Consider the following 21,783-nt stretch of genomic DNA (forward strand, 5'->3'; position numbering starts at 1 on the left):
GGAGTGCCTGTGCCACAAAAAAGGTCAAAGAGGCTAGGATCCGATATGAATGCTGAATTTAAGGATTGATAGTTGACCTTTGCAGGCACCTTTAGTAGAAAATAATGACAGAAGGTAGTTTCTGAGGGATAAAGAAACGAGTGAGTAGAAGGAAGCTGGGACAACCTGTAGCCACGACAGATGACTCTTCAAAAATTTTGGCACAGAAGAGAAGGTTGGCAACCTAAAGCTAAACAATGCATGCACTGGACATCTTACCTAAAGCAGCTTATTTAAAGGCAGTTCAAGGGCTCCAGCTGAATTTATAACACTTCAGTGACAAGCCTGAGGTCATTAGGAGTATCTGCTTCTGCTTCAGCACAAGCAAGAAAAAGGAAAAAGGTTTCTGTATAATGTGAACAGAATGGCTCTCCTCTATCAAACCCAGGTCTGTCTTGTGCCAGTTCACAGTGGACGTGGTGGGGGTGGGGGTGGGTTCCAGAATGTCCAACCCATGGTCAGGCTCTTCCAGAGACTCGCATTTGCCGGGTGACTGGGGCCCGCAGTGTGCCCCGCCCTGGGAGGGCCGATGATGGAGAGGGGCAGGACCTGGGCAGAAGGCACGCCACAGCACCCCCCCCCCGCCCCCCGAGCAGCAGGCTCCACATTTTTTTTATCAGGCACCCCTGCCAGTAGGAGCTATCTGAGCATGTATACTTACATATTTTCAATAATATAAATATATCATGATATACTATAATATACTGTGCCTATCACAAGACACATCCCATCAGTATTTTCAAAGCATGAGAGAAAACAAACACCAGTGGAAATCCCAAGTTTCTTCCCACCCCCCTTTGGAGCACAGACACCTGCTGCAGAGACCCGCTCTAGAACCTGGTATTGTAGGAAAGACAACCGTGTTAGCCCACGTGAGCTCCTGACGGTGTCTTTCAGAGAGAGAGGAATAAGGGTGGCGAGTCAGGCCTCACAGATCATTAACAAACACAGCCAGGGGGCAGCAGAATGCAGCACGGAGCACCCATTTTTCTATACCTTTTCCTTTTAGTTACCTCATACTGTTCAGGCCGATTCCCTTTCAAGCCTGCTGACCAGTGCCCATCACCCCTATCACCGCCCAGATGGGGAATGGGCCCGAGAAGGGGGGGGCCTGGTTCCTCTTCCCCAAGCCCTGGGCGTCCTGGGGGATGCTTCGCGAGCTGGAGGTGGGGTGGGAGGGAGGGTGGGCAAGAGGTTTGAAACAGGTAGGTGAGGAGGCGGATTGCTCCAAGAGTATGAAAAGCCAGCGCAGGGTGTTCCTTTGCATGTCCAGCCTCGTTGTGAAGACTATGGGCTCTGGAGTGAGACTGTGGGGTTCCGACGGCAGCTCGTCAAGCTTCTCACCACCTGGGGCAGCTCCACGCCCTTAGCTGTTGTCATGTCACTGCTGATGCTGACAGTGACCCCGAGTGTGTTCGCAGGAAGGTAGCGCTCGCTCCCCATCCCCCTGGCTCCTTCCGCGGCTGTTCCTCTAACTCCCGGCACCGCTTTTTCTGCAGACGTCCCCAAAGAGCAGCAGCTGCAGGCAGTGCAGGCGGCCATCCTGCTGCTGGCCGACGAGAGCAGGGAGGTGTTGCAGACGCTGCTGTGCTTCCTCAACGACGTGGTCCATGCGGTGGAGGAGAATCAGATGACGCCCATGAACCTGGCTGTGTGTCTGGCCCCCTCCCTCTTCCATCTGAATTTACTGAAGAAGGAAAGCTCCCCCAGGTGGGTTTTCCTCAGCAAGAACGCTAATGCTAAACCAGGTATTCCCCACGGCTACTTAAAAAAACTCCCGCTGTATTGCAAGTTGCGGATTTGTCAGCACTTCATTCATAATCAGAAAATGTTTGGAGGAACATAATTCGTGTGGCTCAGCGTCAGGGAACTGTCAAAGTAGCACAGTGTCCTTTGTGATCCCGAAAGCCTGGAGTTTTGTTTTGTTTTGCGTGTGTTAGTGGGAAGGAGGGAAAAAGGACACAGTAGTATTTTACAATCTTCAATTTTAAAAGGCTAGATTTAAGGCCCAAGCACGGGCAGCTTGCAGTGAAGTAGTTTCAAACTTGGGAAAAACAGATCAATTTCTCCCCCAACAGTTATTCCTGCCCGTGTATTATTCCAAGGTTTTCCATTATGAACTGTCAAACTCTTAGCCTGACTCAGGATATCTAAGATGTGTAGTCACTGTTTCTATTTGGAAATGAGAAAGTATGGGATCTGGGTGACATCTAGGCATGAAGACATGACAAAGGGATGAGCTTGTGTACTGTGAAAAGCTCTTGGGTTTGGGATCCGCTGAAGACTCTCCCCCTCAATTACAGAGTCATCCAGAAGAAATATGCCTCCGGGAAGCCAGATCAAAAGGACCTCAGTGAGAATCTGGCCGCAGCTCAGGGGCTGGCCCACATGATCATGGAATGCGACAGACTTTTTGAGGTAAGTGAAAGGCTCCAACTGCCTTCCTTATAGCTCTTGGAACTCGGTAAGACGCTTGGAATGGTTGCTGCATTTATGGCTTATTTCTGTTTTTTCCTGATTTTATGACAATGGTACACTCGATAGGTCTGGTCTTTGCCTCCTAGAAATGTGAGGAGTGAAATTATATATTGAATAGTTGAGGCTTTGACAGTTAAAGACACTTGGGTTTACCATGATGATGGATTTTATGAACAGTTGCATCAACTTCAGGTGCCAGGTCCCAGGCCAGCCAGCCAAGTACGGTATATTTGATGTAACCTCGGGACTTGATTAGATTCAGTGTGCGTGTGAGAATGTGTGATACTGAACAATCGCTGTGAACTCAGGATCAGTAACAGCTTATGAATACAGCCACAGATACGCTAAAGGATTAAGTGAACTAGACTTCCGGCATACTTGTTGGGGCAAAGTTGTCATTTGCAAAAGGGAAAAGTGTGCCACAAAGGTAAAGCCACCTCTAAGTCATGCTTGACATTCCCCTTAAGTCTGTGCACTTTAAGTTTCCTGAGCCCAAGTTTTGCCAAATTGAATAAAAATGTATAATAAGTAAAATCAAAGGAAAATGGAAAGAATGAATGGGAAGTCATGGCGGTGTTTTGAATAATAAATACAGCCTCAAACAGATTTGGGTTTCCTGACTTGAGGAAGCCCGCCCCCGCCCCCTTCACTGATCTTAGACAAACATCTCTTGCCCCACGGCACTCAGCCCTTTGCCCGTACCGTGGTCTTTGGCTTTGCTACTTTGTTTTCTGTCAGTCTCAGCATTTCTGTATCTCAGTGTGTCGCTCTTCTGTGCATCTGTCGGTTCAGGTCCCGCTTGAGATGGTGGCCCAGTCTCATAACTCATATATGGAGGCTGAGATCCATCCCCCAACTCTGGAAGACCTGGGGGCCCAGCTGGAGGAGAGCGGGGCCACTTTCCACACGTACCTGGAGCATCTCATCCAGGGCCTCCAGAAGGAAGCCAAGGAAAAGTTCAAAGGATGGGTCACGTGTTCCAACACAGACAACACAGATCTTGCTTTCAAAAAGGTAATCTCAGGTCTTGGAAAAAATTACCCCCAAAGAGCCAAGTCTTACAACCAGGGATTTGTTTTGTTTTTTTTTTTTTTTTTTTTTTGCGATACGCGGGCCTCTCACTGTTGTGGCCTCTCCCATTGCGGAGCACAGGCTCCGGATGCACAGGCCCAGCAGCCATGGCCCACGGGCCCAGCCGCTCTGCGGCATGCGGGATCCTCCCGGATCGGGGCACGAACCCGTGTCCCCTGCATCTGCAGGCGGACTCTCAACCACTGCGCCACCCGGGAAACCCTGTTTTGCTTTTAAAATGGCTACTCTTTTCCCAGGGCTTCACCACACAGGAATCAGTCAACCACCCACTCTAGAGTCTGTTTGCACATAATCAGACTGCAGACTGTGGAGCCAGACTGCTGGAGCCCAGGCCTGGCTATGTCCCGTAGCTGTGTGACGTTGGGCGAGTCACTCGCCTCTCTGTGCCTCCGTTTTCTTATTTGCATAATGGACATAATAGTAGGACCACTGTCAGAGGAGGGCTGTTTTAAAATCAGAACAATGACTGGTACACAGGGAGCACTGTGTGTTGGTGGTTGTCGTTTTTATTATCAGTATTCTTTTTTCAGCTTAAGGATAAACATTTAAAAATTCTAAACCTGAGGTATTCAGAGTCACTCTTTCAAGTTACATACTCAGTGATGTTTTTTGAACACCCAGTGAAGGATGGTAGGTTGTGTTGGAACCAGCAACCTCTTCAGCATGTGCTGGTATCTTTCCCAAGGTGGGAGACGGGCATCCGCTGAAGCTGTGGAAGGCTTCTGTGGAGGTGGAAGCGCCCCCCTCGGTGGTTTTGAATCGCGTGCTGAGGGAGCGTCACCTGTGGGATGAGGATTTCGTGCAGTGGAAGGTGGTGGAAACCCTGGACAAGCAAACAGAAATCTATCAGTACGTGCAGAACAGCATGGCGCCTCACCCTTCCAGAGACTTCCTGGTTCTCAGGTAAGCCTGCCTCCGGTGTTTAAGATGCTCTGCTCCAAAAGCCAGGTAAGAGCTGCAGATTTAAGCATTTCAGAGGTCTCCCACCGAAGTTCACCCCCCACTGGCAGCACTCAGCCGGCCCTCATGTCTCTCAGTGAAAACTGACTTTGCCGTGTTTATGCCCGACTTCCTGCTGCTTGCACCCAGTTCACAGCTCTGCTGGGTTCGCTTACGGCCCCTTTCATTACGGAGCATACAGTTTATTAAGCCATAAATACTGTTCATTTCCTCAGAACAGAGTCCCCAAAAAAACTGCTGTTTGTCCAGTTGTACTTTCTGCTAAATTATGCAGATTGAACCTGGCTGGCTTTTCTCCTGATTTTGCCTTTCTCCCCCTGGGAAAGCAAGTCTTCAGTGGTGTGACTCTCAATCTGGAGTGTGTGAAACTTCAAAATGCCTCTGTATAACTTCAGCTGCTCATAACTCATTACCAGGCATGGAAACCTTGACAGAGCCCTGAAGGTCCAACTGTGCTGAGACACTTGGATGTCCAGAAAGGTTTCAGGGCCTGACAGGGCTTGCGAGGCTGGTGTCTACTGTCGAAATATTACCTCTAATGGATTTTTGGGTTGAGTTCCGGACCCCTGCTCTCTGGGTTTGGAGGGGGATGCTCAACCAGCAATAGGAAGTTGCACAGCAGAGCTGTGTACATGGGCTGGTGAGTCAGTACTGAATCAGAAAGAAGAGGGACTGAGGATTCTAACAAACCCACATAAAATATAATTAAATCAATACATCCTTTTTTTATTGATAACTGATGGTGAATACTGTCTCTTCTCATATATTAGCAGTATAAAAAGAATCACTAGTGAAATTCCCAAATGTGTAATTTAAATAGTTTCTTTATTAAACTAGTCTCTGGCAAACTAAAGGTTATTTTTCACATGGGCTATTTATGCCTTTGGAATTGGTCCTTAGGACCTTGAATTTTAAGGGTCATTTTTTCCCTAAGTATATGTGTTTATCTTAGCAACCTTGGGACCCTGGTGGAGAATGTGGGCCGTTGTAAGGGTGGCTTATTACTGCAGTTATTGGGACTCACCTCGTGGAAGTTAAAACTGTACGCCTTCACTCTTGCAAGCAGAAAATCAAATCGTTCTAGGATGGCAGCCACAGGGGGGATGGAGCCATGCCATAGCCTGCCTCTTCGCTCCCTTACAGGAGGCTGAGGGCCAGAGTCCGTGCATGGAACCGCCCTCCTTCCACTCATCCTGCAGTGCCACCCGCCTGCTACTTCTCCTGTATCATTCCATCACTGCCTCGTGCCAGGCACTGTTGGAGGCTCCGGAGATACTGCAGGGAGCACAACAGACCACAGCCCTGCTGGGAGGGAGATGATAGAGTCAATAAATAATAAGCAAGGGGGATAGGAATAGAGTCAATAAATAATAAGCAGGGGGGATAGGATTACTTATCTTAGGGGGATAGGAAGGGGTGGAATTTCAAATATAGTGGTCAGAACAGAGTCTCACTGTGTTGATAGTTGATCCAAGACTTGAAGAAGAAGGTGGGTGGACCATGAGGGAGGGAGAAGAACTCGGCACCCAAGAGGATTAATAATGAACCTGATGTGTTTTCCTGCAGCAGGAATTCCTTGTGATTATGATACAAAAGGTAGAAAGTGACAGGTATGGAAGAGGAGTCCAGGGCTGAGGCGCTTCCTGTTTTCAGAGCATCTCCCTGTCTAGGCTAGCATGCATGAGGCTGGTCTCCTCTTGGGATTACCATGTTCATGTCTTACTTTATCCCTTTCTCTAGCTCCTCAGGAGCTTCCAGTGATACTCATTGAAGCTTCTTCCATTTTATCCCCAGAAATCTGTACAACTTTCAGTCTTTGTTATTAATCACAGCCTTATGCATGAAAAGAGAATGGTCACACCCATGGAGAAGTTGCTAAGCATTTGTGTAGGGCTTGCTTATTCCCTAATTCTAGGTTATAGTTCCTCTTTCTGGTGAGGTAGGCCAGGACGAAGTTAGAGATGAGATAACTAAGCAAGGGGATAGGATTTGTAACATAAATAACTAAGATTATAATAATGAAACCTACATCCTACGGTAGAAATGGTTGCTACAGAGATGCTCTCATGATTCCTGACTTCCATCTACAACCTTTTCCCAAGTGGTACACCCCCCCATGTTTGAATAGCTCCAGTAACAGTGAACTCACTACCCCTCATATAGCCCATTCCATTTTTGAAGAGTACACACTGTGAGACGGCTCTTGTCTGCACTGAATTAAAACATACCTTCATATCTCTGCTTTCTGGAGGCAAATCAACTGTATTTATTTCTTCTCCTGCTCAAGAGCCACTCAGGGACTTGAAGGCAATTAGTAGTCTGCCATGTACCTAGTTTTCTTCAAGCTAAGCATCCTTTCAGACTTGAGTTGAGCACCGCGTCCTCCAGGAAGCCATCCCCTGTGCGTGATCTCAGAGCGCTCTTTGCACAGCCATATCACTGCACTTTCCGTGGTGCTTTAGGGTTCTCTTGGTAGGTCTGTTTCTCCTCCTGGGCTGTAGACCTTTATGTCTTCAGTGGCTTCTCAGAGCTTGGCACACCGAATAGATGTTTGCTGAAAGACTTGAATGGGCGAGTCCTCGTTCCCAAACGGTGAGACCAGCCCTTCAGTGTTGTGCGGGAGCCTCTGCAGCCTCAGTTTGGGATTCCGAAAGCAGCTCTGAAAGCTGCAAGACCGTTTCTGACCTCTGGGTCAGAGGGCTGAGACCCTTGCTTTCAACTGCATGGCATAAAGTTCACACGCACTTATGGAAACCATTAGCTTAGTCCAAGTAACTGGGCTTGGAATTTGAGCAAGAAAATATAAGTGTGAGCCTCAGCGCTGTGCTCTGGGTTTTCCTTCTCTCTCAGCCCTAATTCCGACGTGCGGGTTTGTTTTGCTGCAGGACCTGGAAGACTGATTTGCCCAAAGGAATGTGCACCCTGGTGTCCCTCTCCGTGGACCACGAGGAAGCCCAGCTCATGGGTGGTGTGCGGGCTGTGGTGATGGACTCTCAGTACTTAATGGAGCCGTGTGGGTCAGGCAAGTCGAGGCTGACCCACATCTGCAGGGTGGACCTGAGGTGAGCGGGCTCCTGGGGGCGGCGGGCGCAGGCTTGCCGCACATCCGCTGGGGCCCTGTTTCTCATCTGGTCCCTTATTTCACTGTCCTTTTATTCCTCTTGCCATTAACATGCTTTCTAGAAGATTATGTGTGCCTTCCCCTCGCTTTTCCTCTTTCCGCCCTTGCTAAAATTCTGACTTTCAGGAGAAAGTCCTCTGCTCATCTTTATTTTCCGTTTTGTCCCACTTATACTTCTGTGCTTTGGGCACGGGGCAAACACCAGCACTAGAGCCCGGGATGTAGCAGGTGCTCAGTAAATACGAGTCCTCTTGTGTTTCTTTTCAGCCTGTCCCTTTTGCGGCTCCCTCCAGTTGCCCTCCTTTGAGAGGGAACTAACTTAAATCCAACCCCTTCAAGGCATTCATGATGCTGAGTTCTTGTTCTGGGTGGATATAAGCTGGGTTTTCTCAGTAAATTCTAGAATTAAGTCTGAATCACCCCTGAGGAGACGCTATCATTTTAAAGCACCTGGTGAATACTGTAAAGATAGACCAAATACTTGGCCAAAAAGGCATTTGCAAGGCCCTGTTGACAGAACGAGGTTCTCAGAACCTCGGAGCAGCAGCCCCGAGTGTAATGCAGGTGGACTGACATTCAGGGCACAAGCACAGCCCTATCGACCATGACAAACTGTTGTGATTTGGAAAAAGACTTTCCCACTTCCTTTCTGATTTTTGTCCCCGCAGAGGTCACTCCCCAGAATGGTACAATAAAGGCTTTGGACATCTGTGTGCGGCGGAAGTTGCCAGGATTAGAAACTCTTTTCAGCCCCTCATTGCTGAAGGTCCAGAAACTAAAATCTGAGTTTTCCCCAGTGTGACATCAAACTCAGGGAAGAGGAAGTGAAAGCAAACACTTGTGGGAGAGAGTGTGCGCGTGAGAAAGCAAGGGAGAGAGAGAAAGCGATTGACCATGCTTAAAAGTGGAAGCACTGAGAAGTCGGAATGTTGAAGATGCAAGAATTTCTGAGAACTTTCCTAGCCTTCCTGGAGACGGCTACATCCCTACTAATATAATATTTTTAAAAATCAGAACATTTATCTATGTTACTTAAAATTAAATGGATTATTCATTGTGCATTGCCTAATTTGCTATTTAAAGGCTTCTAAGAAGCGTATTCTTAACTGTAAATAAATGTATGTATAGCATATGTACATATGTGTGTATATCTTTATCTTTACTGTATATATGTAAAATATCAATTTTATATATAATTGCATATTTTGAAAAGGAACAAGTCTGATTCGGTGAGTCCCTTCCTCACCTGGTTCTTTCCAAGTTGTTCTGGGCGCTGTCTCCCCGCCGTCCTGTAAGCTGAGCAGAATCTGCTGCTGACACCGAAGTGTGACAATATGTAGTCTGCCCTGATGTCTTACCAAAGATTAGCCAACCAAAGGAAAACACATTAAATGGTTCTTACATGTTGTCAGCTTGTTTGTGTTATTCAAACACGGAGAGTGGGCTGTTGGATAAAGCAAAGAAAATAATATTTAGTCCTCTTTAAAGCAAAGAAGTGGGTGAGGAGTCGTTCCCGCATTTAAGGCTAGATTACCGCTTGCCATGGGGCCAGCAGATACAGCTTTCAGTGACATGTTAGATGCCTATGGACCACTGGAGTCAGCCCAGTGACTGAAAGAGAGCCTGTATTTCCCTGCTGATTAGAGCTGAGTATAATAGCTTTTGCAGATTCACAGCCAAAGGGAGCCTCTGTGTTCTGTTGAGTTTTCATACTTACATTTCATAATGTTCTTAAATGTCATTCTAGTTGACCAGTGGCCTATTTGTCCACAGTTAATTGGCATTTTCTTACCAATGTATTGCACTGAATTTAACTCTGGACACCAGATTAAGGGAGATGATGGTCATTCAAGAGTCCTGGACCATTTCAGCTTCAGGGAATTCTACTATTGCTACATATGATGCTCTTAAGATAGAATTCATTAAAGTTTTGCAATCTGAAAGACAGGGTTTTTAAACTAATGTTAAGACCAAAACTGTGTTCTTCAAATTAGTTTTAGAAAATATAAACAGGTCTGTTAAATTCCATGTTTCTTCATTAGTCAGTCAAGCTACCTATGCATTTGACCCAACCTTATTTATTATTGTATAGACTAAGCAAATGGACTATCCTTAACCAATTGCTAATGGATTTAAGTTGGTTTTTTATTGTAATTCAACAATGCTAGAGAGAAAGATAATTTATTGTGTTTGGTTTCAGGGAGAGATTGGTATCATAACTTAGCAATTCATGCTGGAGAAAAAAAAAATTAAGAGTGTTTTCCTTTCTTTTTATATTGTATGCATTTATATAATGTCTTCTTTTATCAGCAATGTGCAATTCTTTTATTGAGAGAAATAAAAATGCTATATATGAGTTTTGTATGGTACCAGTAAAATCATACTGTTTGAATTGTGATCTAGGGATTTTTTGTTTCCTTGCCTACTGAAAAAGGTGGCAGCAAACCCATAATTTTCCATTTGGGCAACGCCCTGTGAGCAAAACAAATTCACTTCTTCCATACATCTTAATTGTAACCACATATGCCAGATTACTTTAGTAGGCACAGACAAGATCATTAGTGAATTTTAATTTACCTTAATGCTGATCCTACTCCAGAGATGGGATCATATGTTTTCAGGAAATATGACAGGCACACAAGGATGAATGGTGTCGTGTCACCTAGAGCAGGCCTTTTCCAGCCTTAGCAGCACACGGATTACCCGCAGATATTGTTACAATAAGCCTCTGATTCAGGCAGTCTGAGGTGGACCTGAGCTTCTGCATTTTGAACCAGGTTCGGGGATGCCCAGCCTGCCAGCCCGAAGACCACACCTTGAGAAGCTGGGACCTGGAGGATACTTAGAATAAAAGCACACATGGTTTTATTTCTGACTCCCCTTCTCTTCAAATTACCTGACTTCTTAATTTTTATGCACATACTAATCACATCACTGCTGCCTAACAACACAGTGCATCTTAAAAAAAAAAAAAGAGAAAGATGCAGCAAGCTTGTCAAATACTACAGTATTTTATTCATTGTTATCTTGCCAATAGAAACAAAATATGTTGCCTTTAAATATTATATTTATACTATTTATACTGCATGTATATCTTTACCTCAACTGTTGGTATCAATCATCAATTGTAAAATACTTGCCAAGGCAAAGAAATTTATATACGTTAAATATACCCTTTTTTTTCCCTATAAAATACATGTTGATTTTCATGCTTCATCCTGTAAGCAGAAAACCTGCTTCCTGAGGAAGAGTTCTCTCTAAAAAGCTTGCCATGAGCTTGACGCCTCAGTACTGTAGTCAAATCTTCCTCAAATACAAAGATTCATATAAAAGTCTAGATTGTTATCTACAGAACTTCACTAACTGTCTGGGTGCCTTAACCTATGTCTAAGGCATTATGGTGATGGGTAGGGATTTCTTTTACATTTCATTGTTCTTATATCTAGAAGTTATAAGAACACTTTTAAGAGTATTTTTATGAAGGATTCAGTGAACTCCAGCTACAATTCCATTTTCACTGAGTGCACAAGAAACTGAGACTTGATGACGTGACTTATGGCTGCACCACTGGACCATGAAGAGTAGCCACATCTGACTCTGAGCCTCTTGCTTTCCATCCTTGTACAGTGAGCCCTCCATATCTGCAGGTTCTGCATCCAAGGATTCAACCAACCATAGATCAAAAATACTCCAGGGGCTTCCCTGGTGGCACAGTGGTTGAGAATCTGCCTGCCAGTTCAGGGGACATGGGTTCGAGCCCTGGTCTGGGAAGATCCCACATGCCGCGGAGCAACTAGGCCCATGAGCCACAAGTACTGAGCCTGCGCATCTGGAGCCTGTGCTCTGCAACAAAGAGAGGGCGCGATAGTGAGAGGCCCGCGCACCGCGATGAAGAGTGGCCCCCGCTTGCCGCAACTAGAGAAAGCCCTCGCACAGAAACGAAGACCAAACACAGCCAAAAATAAATCAATAAATTAATTAATTAAAAAAAATACTCCAAAAAAAATTCCAGAAAATTCCTAAAAGCAAAACTTGAATTTGCTGTACACTGGCAGCTATTTACATATCATTTGCATTGTATTAGGTATTACAAGTAATCTAGAGATGATTTAAAGTATATGAGAGTATGTGCATGGGTTATATGCAAATACTACACCATTTTATATAAGGGACTTGAGCAATCCCTGGATTCTGGTACCTGAAGGGAGTCCTGGAGCTAATCTCCTGCGGGTACTGAGGGACCACTGTACTTGTTCTATGCTTTAGTTCTAAAAGATGACAAAGGTCACCCCTAATAAAGCAAGCAGGAGCTCTCGAACATTCTCAGCTACAGGCTACAAGAGCCACAGCAGCCCAAACGACCATATGCCCACATAAAAATGATCCAAACTCTGCTCTCTGCTCCTCTCCCTCATACTCTCTACCATTACTTGCAAGTTTTGCTTTCATAGGCAAAGGAGGGATTTCAGCCGTCCCTCTTCCCCTTCTACGTGAAAGAAGAGAACATGGTCATTCTAGCAGCCACAGGCAACCAGTGTCATCCTGGGACCCTGGAGCATATGAATTCAAATTTGATTCTGAGTCTACTTCATGAACTTCTTAGGCATGAAACTGTTCTACTTCTTTTTTAAAAAAATATTTTATTTATTTATTTAGGCTGTGCTGGGTCTTAGTTGCGGCACGTGGGATCTTTGCTATGGCGTGTGGCCTTCTTAGTTGTGGCATGCGTACGGGATCTAATCCCCTGACCAAGGAGTAAACCCGGCCCCCTGCATTGGGAGCGCAGAGTCTGACCCACTGGACCACAAGGGAAGTCTCTGTTATACTTCTGCTTTTGATATTTGGCCACAAAAAAAATCAGTCGTATGATTTCTTCTCAGGAAATTCATGTAAAGGAATTAAATAGATCCTAGCCAAGTGGAGTGTCACTGTTCCTGTAGCGCTTACAATGATTCTGAATTGTCGAGGTGGAGATGCCCAGCCACTAGTGGGACATACAGGTCTGAAACATTATGAGAGTGACCAGGGCCCAAAGCTAGAGGTACATCCCGTGTTCACTTCAGTTGTGTTATCCCTGCCTCTCCTGACTACACACATAACGGTCCAGTGATACCAAGCCACTCTTTCACATCTCTGTGACTTGCCATTGACTTTCTCCCCATCTTGTCGGTCATGTGATAGCCTGTTTATTCCTCAAAACCCTATTTGAGCATCATTTGCTCCATGGACTTTCCTGACCACCCATCTGAAATCCACCTGCTTCCTTATATATTACTCTTATTGCATGAATCACATCTCATTTAGTTATTTGGCAATAAATCTAACTCTCCCACTAGATTATGATCTCTTAGGAACATGGACCATGTCTTACTCAGCTTTGAAACTCCATCCCATACGACACTTTCTGCTACACCATTCTATAAGTATTTAAAATGACCTGGGCATCTGAAAACTGGGCATAAAGATGATAGAAGCCATAGAAATGGAAGTCATAACCTAGTGTGGAGTATTCCAAAGCCAGTGAAATAACTCACATTTTGTGTTTGACTACTACAGCTCTCCAATAGCACAAACAATGGAGAATTAGCTGGTCTTCCAAGAAGTTAAATGCAACTGTTTCTGAAATTATCAAATGCTGAACATCTGTTTGCAGAAAATAGGACAGTTTGATTAGTTCATTCATTCAACAAATACGTGTGGAGCACTCATGATGTGCCAGACACTGTTCTAGGCATTCAGTAAATAAAACAATAAATGAAATGAGTGAATAAAACGACAAAAAATCCCTGTCCTCATGGAACTTATGGTCTAGAAGAGAAAACAGCCAAGAAACAAGATACATAATTGACCAGAGAAGCTCTACAGAGAAAAATAAAATCAGAGGAAGGAGATTAGACAGGGAAAAGCTTACCAAGGGCCTGGGGTAAAGAACTATCAAAATGACATGCTGTTTGATTATTTTTCCTCAAGCTCTGCTGGAGCTGCTAAAATTACTGTGTTGGGAATGATCAATTCATCAATTTGCTGAGACCTTATTCCTGGTGAAGGAAAATAAGTAACAGCAGCAGGAGGAAATGAAGCCTCTGGCTGCGTCTTTCAAGCCCATCAGAAAGCAGGGTTCCAGCAAGCGATGCACAGGTGCTGGAAGCCCGCATGTCCCAGATGGGAACATTCAGTTCTTAGGCCCAGATGATAAGTCCCCTGCCATTCTGATTTCCAGATACAAGCATGTCTCCAAGGCCCCCGGATACTTCGCGGAGTTCTCGAGACAAGCGTCTACACGTGCTCGAAGGCAGGCTCCCTTGTCAGCTTGGTTCATCCTCACACCCACACCCACCCCTGCTGACCACGACCACGACCGTTCAGCTCACTGCTGGGACCCACCCTGGCACCAGAGTCCTGGGAGAGGAGGAAGGCCCCGTTCTCCCCGTGATACCTCCTTGTGGAGCTGCTCCAAGTGCTTCCCTAAATCCCCACAACACACCTGAGACCAGGCGTCACTTAGGATAAGACTCAACCAACACACCGGGGAGACAGTACAAGGTAGGATGTAACTTAAAGCTGCAGCCTCAAGGGGCTCTGCTTCCAGCGCCTTAACCCACACCTGACCCCAGGCGCTCTCACCTCTCCGCCTGCCCCCCCACACACCCCGCTCACGCTCAGCCTCCACTCTGGGAACAGTGAACGCCTCCCGCAGGAAGGGTCTGACCCAGCCCACCTCACTCCCACTCCCCAGCTTCAGAACGTGAAGAACAACTGCGCTGCTGGCAGGAGGCGGAAGACCCACCTTCACGCCCTGGCCGCGTGGCTCCACCCCAAGACCCAGAAGATCATCACACCAGGGACGCGCGCGGATTCGTTGCCCTAAATCCTAGTCATCTCGGGAAACATCACCACGCTGCCCCTGTGGGCACAGCGGGTGCCGGCCCTATGTCGGTCTTCCTCGCCTTCCCTTCCCATCCCTGTGCTCACGTCAAGGGTGGCAGACGCCTCTGCCATCCCCGTGGTTATCAGTCATCCCGTCTGCTGAAAAGCTGATTGGTGACATTTTCATATGAATGTTTCAGACAGAGTTGCTCCACTGTAGATTTGCATAATGAAGTCTTTTATCTCCTTATCTGGCATTAGAGGCTTTCTCTCCTGTTACAAGGATTTCAGGCATCAGCAGGTAGGTGGAAGCTATTTTGGGAATACGGAAGAGACTGAAATGCTACTACCACAGTACAAAAAAAGCCTAACCCTGAAAGTCACCTGACCTTGTTCTCCGGTGGTTGGAGTGTACGGGTCGTTTCCCCATGTGGTACCTGCTTCCCTGGGGAGGCTTGGGTGCTGCACTCCCAGGAGAGTCAGAGATGGGAGCTCTGCCTGGATTCAGAAGGGCTCTTCCAGGGAGCCTCCTCCAGCCTGAGCCTTCCTTCCCCCATCTCTCTCCCCCTCCACCACTTCAAAGCTGTCTGAATCTCATCTTTTCTTCTCAGAGAATCCCCACCCCCATTCCTTGGTTTCCAAGCCCGTCAAGCAGTTTTCTGAAGAAATTCCCAAGACGGTGTGTGGTATCCATTTTGTCTCAATCCTGTAATGCGCAGCTTTGCCAGGAACTTTGTGCCCAAGGAAGACCCGAGAGAGCATCCAGGAGGTGCCAGCCAGGGAGAAGGGACCCTGCCTTTCTGGGGGCTGGATTCCCATATACACCAAATGGACAAGAGTTGAAGACGCTGAGTGAGGAAGGGCCAAACTGGGGAGTACTGGGCAAACAAACAAGACCACTGGATGTGGTGGCGTTCGCTGCTTTTCCTGATGTCCTTCAGTTTCTCTGCTGCTCCCTCATCTACAGGGGAAAACTAAAAGGAAACAGGCACAACTATCAATTCTGTCTGAGCCACAGATAGTGTGCTGACTGCCGCAGAGATGGGTGGTTCAAATTACTTTGGAGAAAAGGGCTATCCGATGGTCTGAAATTAAACATGCTCTGGAAGGAGCAGCTGCAGGGGAGCGGTGGGGGGAGGACCACCCATCGCTGGGATCTGCTGGAGCTGCCCTCTGGGACCCCGCACACGAGGAACACACACTCCAGAACAGGGCTTCCCTTCTAGAACTGCATGAAACTGAACATTCAGCTCGAAAAAGACTTGGAAGTGGCAAAGGCGAGTGGATTTCTTCTTAGTTTTCTATCAGTTTGCAGTGGTTCCAGTATAAACCCAGCAGCGTATGTTTATACCCAGAAGCATAAAAAGCATCAAAGCAGTGATGCAGCATTTCAAACAACAAAAAAAATGCAGCAGCAATTTGGCTGCCTTGTTCACTTTTCAGACGGTTGTGTAGCTGTCCTGATCTTCCCCATAAATCTCAAAGTTCACATTTAACAGAGCCCTGCTCCCCTGTATTCCTGATGCTGCAAAGCGGGCATCAAGCAGGATCCTTTACATGAAATGAAGGAATTTTAACCAGTCATACATACAGCAACGGTTGTTACTTCTTGAAACTGAGTAAGAACAAGAGGGGGACAGTTTTTCTCTGAGAAGACAGAAGAACACTTTGCAATTTTTGTTCAAGGTTTGGGGAGTATAAAATGAACAGCTGCTTGTGTTCCCACATTCCAGTGTCAAGATGTTATGCAGAGATCAGAAATAGACCCAAGGTGACGTCCATCATGTGAGCCATGCAAATGAGGAAAAGACTCTGCAGCGGCAGTAATTCCCAGGACAAGGGTCAGGCCACTGAAACAGGACAAAGGAATCAAGGCCAGAAGAGGCAGCAAGTAGGATGGCAGTTCTCCACGGCATTCTCCAAGTGGAATTTCAAAGGCTAATGAGGGGAACCAAAGGCTAATGAGGGGAACCAGAACTTCAAACCTAGAAGTGTAAACGTCCAGGGAACGTTCTGATGCCCTGTATGCTATGGGTTCTTTATCTTCCTACTTCAGATCATCACCAACCACACATGGAATAAACCTCCCATTAAGTAAAAAGTGATAAGACAATAGTGACAGCTGTGTGCATTGGGGCCTTGCTGTTTACCAAGGATTTTTCATACACACTCACATACATGTATATGTGTATGCACAATGTAGGTATCAATCCTCACAACAACCCAATGACATAGATACTATTATATCTATTTTTTAGAAGAGTAAGTTGAGGCTAAGAAAGGACTGGGGACTTTCCTGATGTCACCCAACCAGGACTGACACCCAGGCAATCTGAGCTTTGCTCTGCTGCTTCCCTTAATGAGGAGGGTTCCTCTATGACAGAATGATGAAATCAGGAAGCTATGCTGGCTGTTAAGAACACCCAGCTGATTGGCTGAGTGGATCTTCTAAAGAGTGACATTTTGAGTATAATTGCAAATAGTCTCCAACAAGAAGAAGACACCGGGGCTTCCCTGGTGGTGCAGTAGTTAAGAATCCATCTGCCAGTGCAGGGGACATGGGTTCAAGCCCTGGTCCAGGAAGATCCCACATGCCGTGGAGCAACTAAGCCCATGCACCACAACTGCTGAGCCTGTGCTCTAGAGCCCATGAGCCACAACTACTGAGCCCACGTGCCACAACTACTGAAGCGGGAGCACCTACAGCCTGTGCTCTGCAACAAGAGAAACCACCACAATGAGAAGCCCATGCACTGCAATGAAGAGTAGCTCCTGCCCTCCACAACTACAGAAAGCCCGCACGCAGCAATGAAGACCCAACGCGGCCAAAAATAAAATAAATTAAAAAAAGAAGACAGCAAGACAGTGGGGTGCACAGCAAGCCCGCTGGTGAGGCCAGACTTGGAAGCAGCAAAGGGCACATGAGGGAGGGACAACATACCTCCAGCCAGGCTATTCTGTCCAGCCCTTTGCAGCACCTTCTAGGGGAGGGGATTTGCTAGTGTGAATCACCGAGCTCCGTGACATTGTTTGGAGGCGGTCACAGCATCGCCAGGTGGTACCCATCATGTGTGCTCCTTCCTCTGTGCACGCAGCTGGGCTGCTAAGTACAGCCGGATACACGGATAGATCCCCGTCCTGCCCTGTGGCATGACGGGGCCTGCTCAGTCCTAAGATTTAGGTTCAGAGGCAAATGGGAGTGCTTATCCTTTACTATAATTCTCAGACATTTGCACAGCTATTAATAAAGACGTCTTTTGATACCCTTCTGCTGTTGTTCCTGTTCACAGAGAGCTTTCCGAGCCTGTGGGAAGGATCACTGATAATAGATGATCAAGATCTCAGCATTCCTGGGGCCCTGGCAATAATTATATCTAATGACATTAAAATTATGTCCTTGGTAATAGGAACATACATGTCAATAACTACCTTAAATGTAAATGGATTAAATGCTCCAACCAAAAGACATACACTGAGGGCTTGCCTGGTGGCACAGTGGTTGAGAGTCCGCCTGCCGATGCAGGGGACACAGGTTCGTGCCCCGGTCCGGGCAGATCCCACATGCCACAGAGTGGCTAGGCCCGTGAGCCATGGCTGCTGAGCCTGTGCGTCCGGAGCCTGTGCTCCGCAACGGGAGAGGCCACAACAGTGAGAGGCCCCCGTACCACAAAAAAAAAAAAAGAAGACCTGTATATATGCTGTCTACAACAGACCCACTTCAGACCTAGGGACACAAACAGACTGAAAGTGAGGGGATGGAAAAAGATATTCCATGCAAATGGAAATCAAAAGAAAGCTGGAGTAGCAACTCTCATATCAGATAAAATAGACTTTAAAATAAAGACTATTACAAGAGACAAAGAAGGACACTACATAATGATCAAGGGATCAATCCAAGAAGAAGATATAACAATTGTAAATATTTATGCACCCAACATAGGAGCACCTCTATACATAAAGCAAATGCTAACAGCCATAAAAGGGGAAATCAACAGTAACACAATAATACTAGGGGACTTTACCACTCCACTTTCACCAATAGATCATCCAAAATGAAAAAAACATAAGGAAACACAAGCTTTAAATGACACATTAAACAAGATGGATTTAACTGATACCTATAGGACATTCCATCCAAAAACAACAGAATACACTTTCTTCTCCAGTGCTCATGGAATATTCTCCAGGATAGATCCTATCTTGGGTCACAAATCAAGCCTTGGTAAATGTAAGAAAACTGAAATCCTGTCAAGTAACTTTTCCGACTACCACACTATGAGACTAGGTATCAATTACAGGAAAAAAATCTGTAAAAAATACAAACACATGAAGGCTAAACAATACACTACTAAATAACCAAGAGATCACTGAAGAAATCAAAGAGGAAATCAAAAATACCTAGAAACAAATGACAATGAAAACACGATGACCCAAAACCTATGTGATGCAGCAAAAGCGGTTCTAAGAGGGAAGTCTACAGCAATACAATCTACCTCAAGAAACAAGAAACATCTCAAATAAACAACCTAACCTTACACCTAAAGCAATTAGAGAAAGAAGAACAACAACAACAACAAAAAAACAAAGTTAGCAGACAGAAAGAAATCATAAAGATCAGATCAGAAATAAATGAAAAAGAAATGAAGGAAATGATAGCAAAGAGGAATAAAACTAAAAGCTGGTTCTTTGAGAAGATAAACAAAATTGATTAGCCAGACTCATCAAGAAAAAACGGGAGAAGACTCAAATCAACAGAATTAGAAATGAAAAAGGAGAAGTAACAACTGACACTACAGAAATACAAAGGATCATGAGATTACTACAAGCAACTCTATGCCAATAAAATGGACAACCTGGAAGAAATGGACAGATTCTTAGAAAAGCACAACCTTCCGAGACTGAACCAGGAAGAAACAGAAAATATAAACAGACCAATCACAAGTAATGAAATTGAAACTGTGATTAAAAATCTTCCAACAAACAAAAGCCCAGGACCAGATGGCTTCACAGGCAAATTCTATCAAACATTTAGAGAAGAGCTAACATCTATCCTTCTCAAACTCTTCCAAAATATAGCATAGGGAGGAACACTCCCAAACTCATTCTACGAGGCCACCATCACCCTGATAACAAAACCAGACAAAGATGTCACAAAAGAAGAAAACTACAGGCCAATATGACTAATGAACATAGATGCAAAAATCCTCAAAAAAATACTAGCAAACAGAATCCAACAGCTCATTAAAAGGATCATACACCATGACCAAGTGGGGTTTATCCCAGGAATGCAAATATTTTTCAATATATGCAAGTTATCAATGTGATAAACCATATTAACAAACTGAAGGATAAAAACCATATGATCATCTCAATACATGCAGAAAAAGCTTTCAACAAAATTCAACACCCACTTATGATAAAAACTCTCCAGAAAGTAGGCAGAGAAGGAACTTACCTCAACATAATAAAAGCCATATATGACAAACCCACAGCCAACATAATCCTCAATGGTGAAAAACTAAAACCATTTCTACTAAGATCAGGAATAAGACAAGGTTTCCCACTCTCACCACTATTATTCAACATAGTTTTGGAAGTTTTAGCCACAGCAGTCAGAGAAGAAAAAGAAATAAAAGGAATCCAAATCGGAAAAGAAGTAGTAAACCTGTCACTGTTTGCAGATGACATGATAGTATACATAGAGAATCCTAAAGATGCTACCAGAAAACTACTAGAGCTAATCAATGAATTTGGTAAAGTAGAAGGATACAAAATTAATGCACAGAAATCTCTTGCATTCCTATACACTAATGATGAAAAATAGGAAAGAGAAATTAAGGAAACACTCCCATTTACCATTACAACAAAAAGAATAAAATACCTAGGAATAAATCTACCTAAGGACACAAAAGACCTGTATGAAGAAAACTATAAGACACTGATGAAAGAAATTAAAGATGATACAAATAGATGGAGAGATATACCATGTTCCTGGATTGGAAGAATCAACATTGTGAAAATGACTCTACTACCCAAAGCAATCTACAGATTCAATGCAATCCCTCTCAAACTAAAGCATTTTTCACAGAACTAGAACAAAAACTTTCACAATTCGTATGGAAACACAAAAGACCCCGAATAGCCAAGGCAATCTTAAGAAAGAAAAACGGAGCTGGAGGAATCAGGCTCCCTGACTTCAGACTATACTACAAGTCTACAGTAATCAAGACAATATGGTACTGGCACAAAAACAGAAATATGGATCAATGGAACAGGATAGAAAGCCCAGAGATAAACCCACGCACCTATGGTCATCTTTTTTTTGATAAAGGAGGCCAGAATATACGATGGAGAAAAGACAGCCTCTTCAATAAGTGGTGCTGGGAAAACTGGGCAGCTACATGTAAAAGAATGAAATTAGAACACTCCCTAACACCATACACAAAAATAAGCTCATAATGGATTAAAGACCTAAATGTAAGGCCAGACACTATAAAAGTCTTAGAGGAAAACATAGGCAGAACACTCTATGACATAAATCACAGCAAGATCCTTTTTGACCCACCTCCTAGAGAAATGGAAATAAAAACAAAAATAAACAAATGGGACCTAATGAAACTGGAAAGCTTTTGCACAGCAAAGGAAACCATAAACAAGATGAAAAGACAACTCTCAGAATGGGCAAGAATATTTGCAAACAAAGCAACTGACAAAGAATTGATCTCCAAAATATAAAGGCAGCTCATGCAGCTCAATATCAAAAAAACCAACAACCCAATCCAAAAATGGGCAGAAGACCTAAATAGACATTTCTCCAGAGAAGATATACAGATTGCCAACAAACACATGAAAGGATGCTCAACATCACTAATCATTAGAGAAATGCACATCTAAACTACAATGAGGTATCATCTCACACCAGTCAGAATGGCCATCATTAAAAAATCTACAAACGATAAATGCTGGAGAGGGTGTGGAGAAAAAGGAACCCTCTTGCACTATTGGTGCGAATATAAATTGATACAGCCACTGTGGAGAACAGTATGGAGGTTCCTTATAAAAGTAAAACTAGAACTACCATACGACCCAGCAATCCCACTAGTGGGCATATACCCTGAGAAAACCGTAATTCAAAAAGAGTCATGCACCACAATGTTCACTGCGGCTCTATTTACAATAGCCAGAACATGGAAGCAACCTAAGTTTCCATCGACAGTTGAATGGGT

At 44.8% G+C, this 21,783-nt stretch overlaps 1 protein-coding gene and 1 long non-coding RNA gene across 6 annotated transcripts in view; one reads left to right on the forward strand and one right to left on the reverse strand.

The window, feature by feature from the left end:
• STARD13 (StAR related lipid transfer domain containing 13) overlaps window positions 1-10,088 on the forward strand; it is a 226,970-nt gene extending 216,882 nt beyond the window's left edge. For all 5 annotated transcript variants that reach the window (XM_033410143.2, XM_004282208.3, XM_049701355.1 and 2 more), the window contains 6 exons: window positions 1,539-1,749; window positions 2,343-2,457; window positions 3,310-3,531; window positions 4,295-4,512; window positions 7,455-7,631; window positions 8,359-10,088. In XM_033410143.2, coding sequence (XP_033266034.1) covers window positions 1,539-1,749; window positions 2,343-2,457; window positions 3,310-3,531; window positions 4,295-4,512; window positions 7,455-7,631; window positions 8,359-8,476 — 1,061 coding nt within the window. In that variant the 3' untranslated portion in view covers window positions 8,477-10,088. The remainder of the gene's footprint in view (window positions 1-1,538; window positions 1,750-2,342; window positions 2,458-3,309; window positions 3,532-4,294; window positions 4,513-7,454; window positions 7,632-8,358) is intronic.
• The window catches only part of LOC117197620 (uncharacterized), a 34,342-nt gene continuing 21,562 nt past the window's right edge, over window positions 9,004-21,783 (reverse strand). Inside the window, exons 6-8 of the long non-coding RNA XR_007473239.1 lie at window positions 13,225-13,333; window positions 10,268-10,531; window positions 9,004-9,134 (exon numbers count right to left, since the gene is read on the reverse strand). This is a non-coding gene — a long non-coding RNA (uncharacterized LOC117197620). The remainder of the gene's footprint in view (window positions 9,135-10,267; window positions 10,532-13,224; window positions 13,334-21,783) is intronic.

Source organism: Orcinus orca, chromosome 18, assembly GCF_937001465.1.
Source record: "Orcinus orca chromosome 18, mOrcOrc1.1, whole genome shotgun sequence".
Taxonomy (NCBI): domain Eukaryota; kingdom Metazoa; phylum Chordata; class Mammalia; order Artiodactyla; family Delphinidae; genus Orcinus; species Orcinus orca.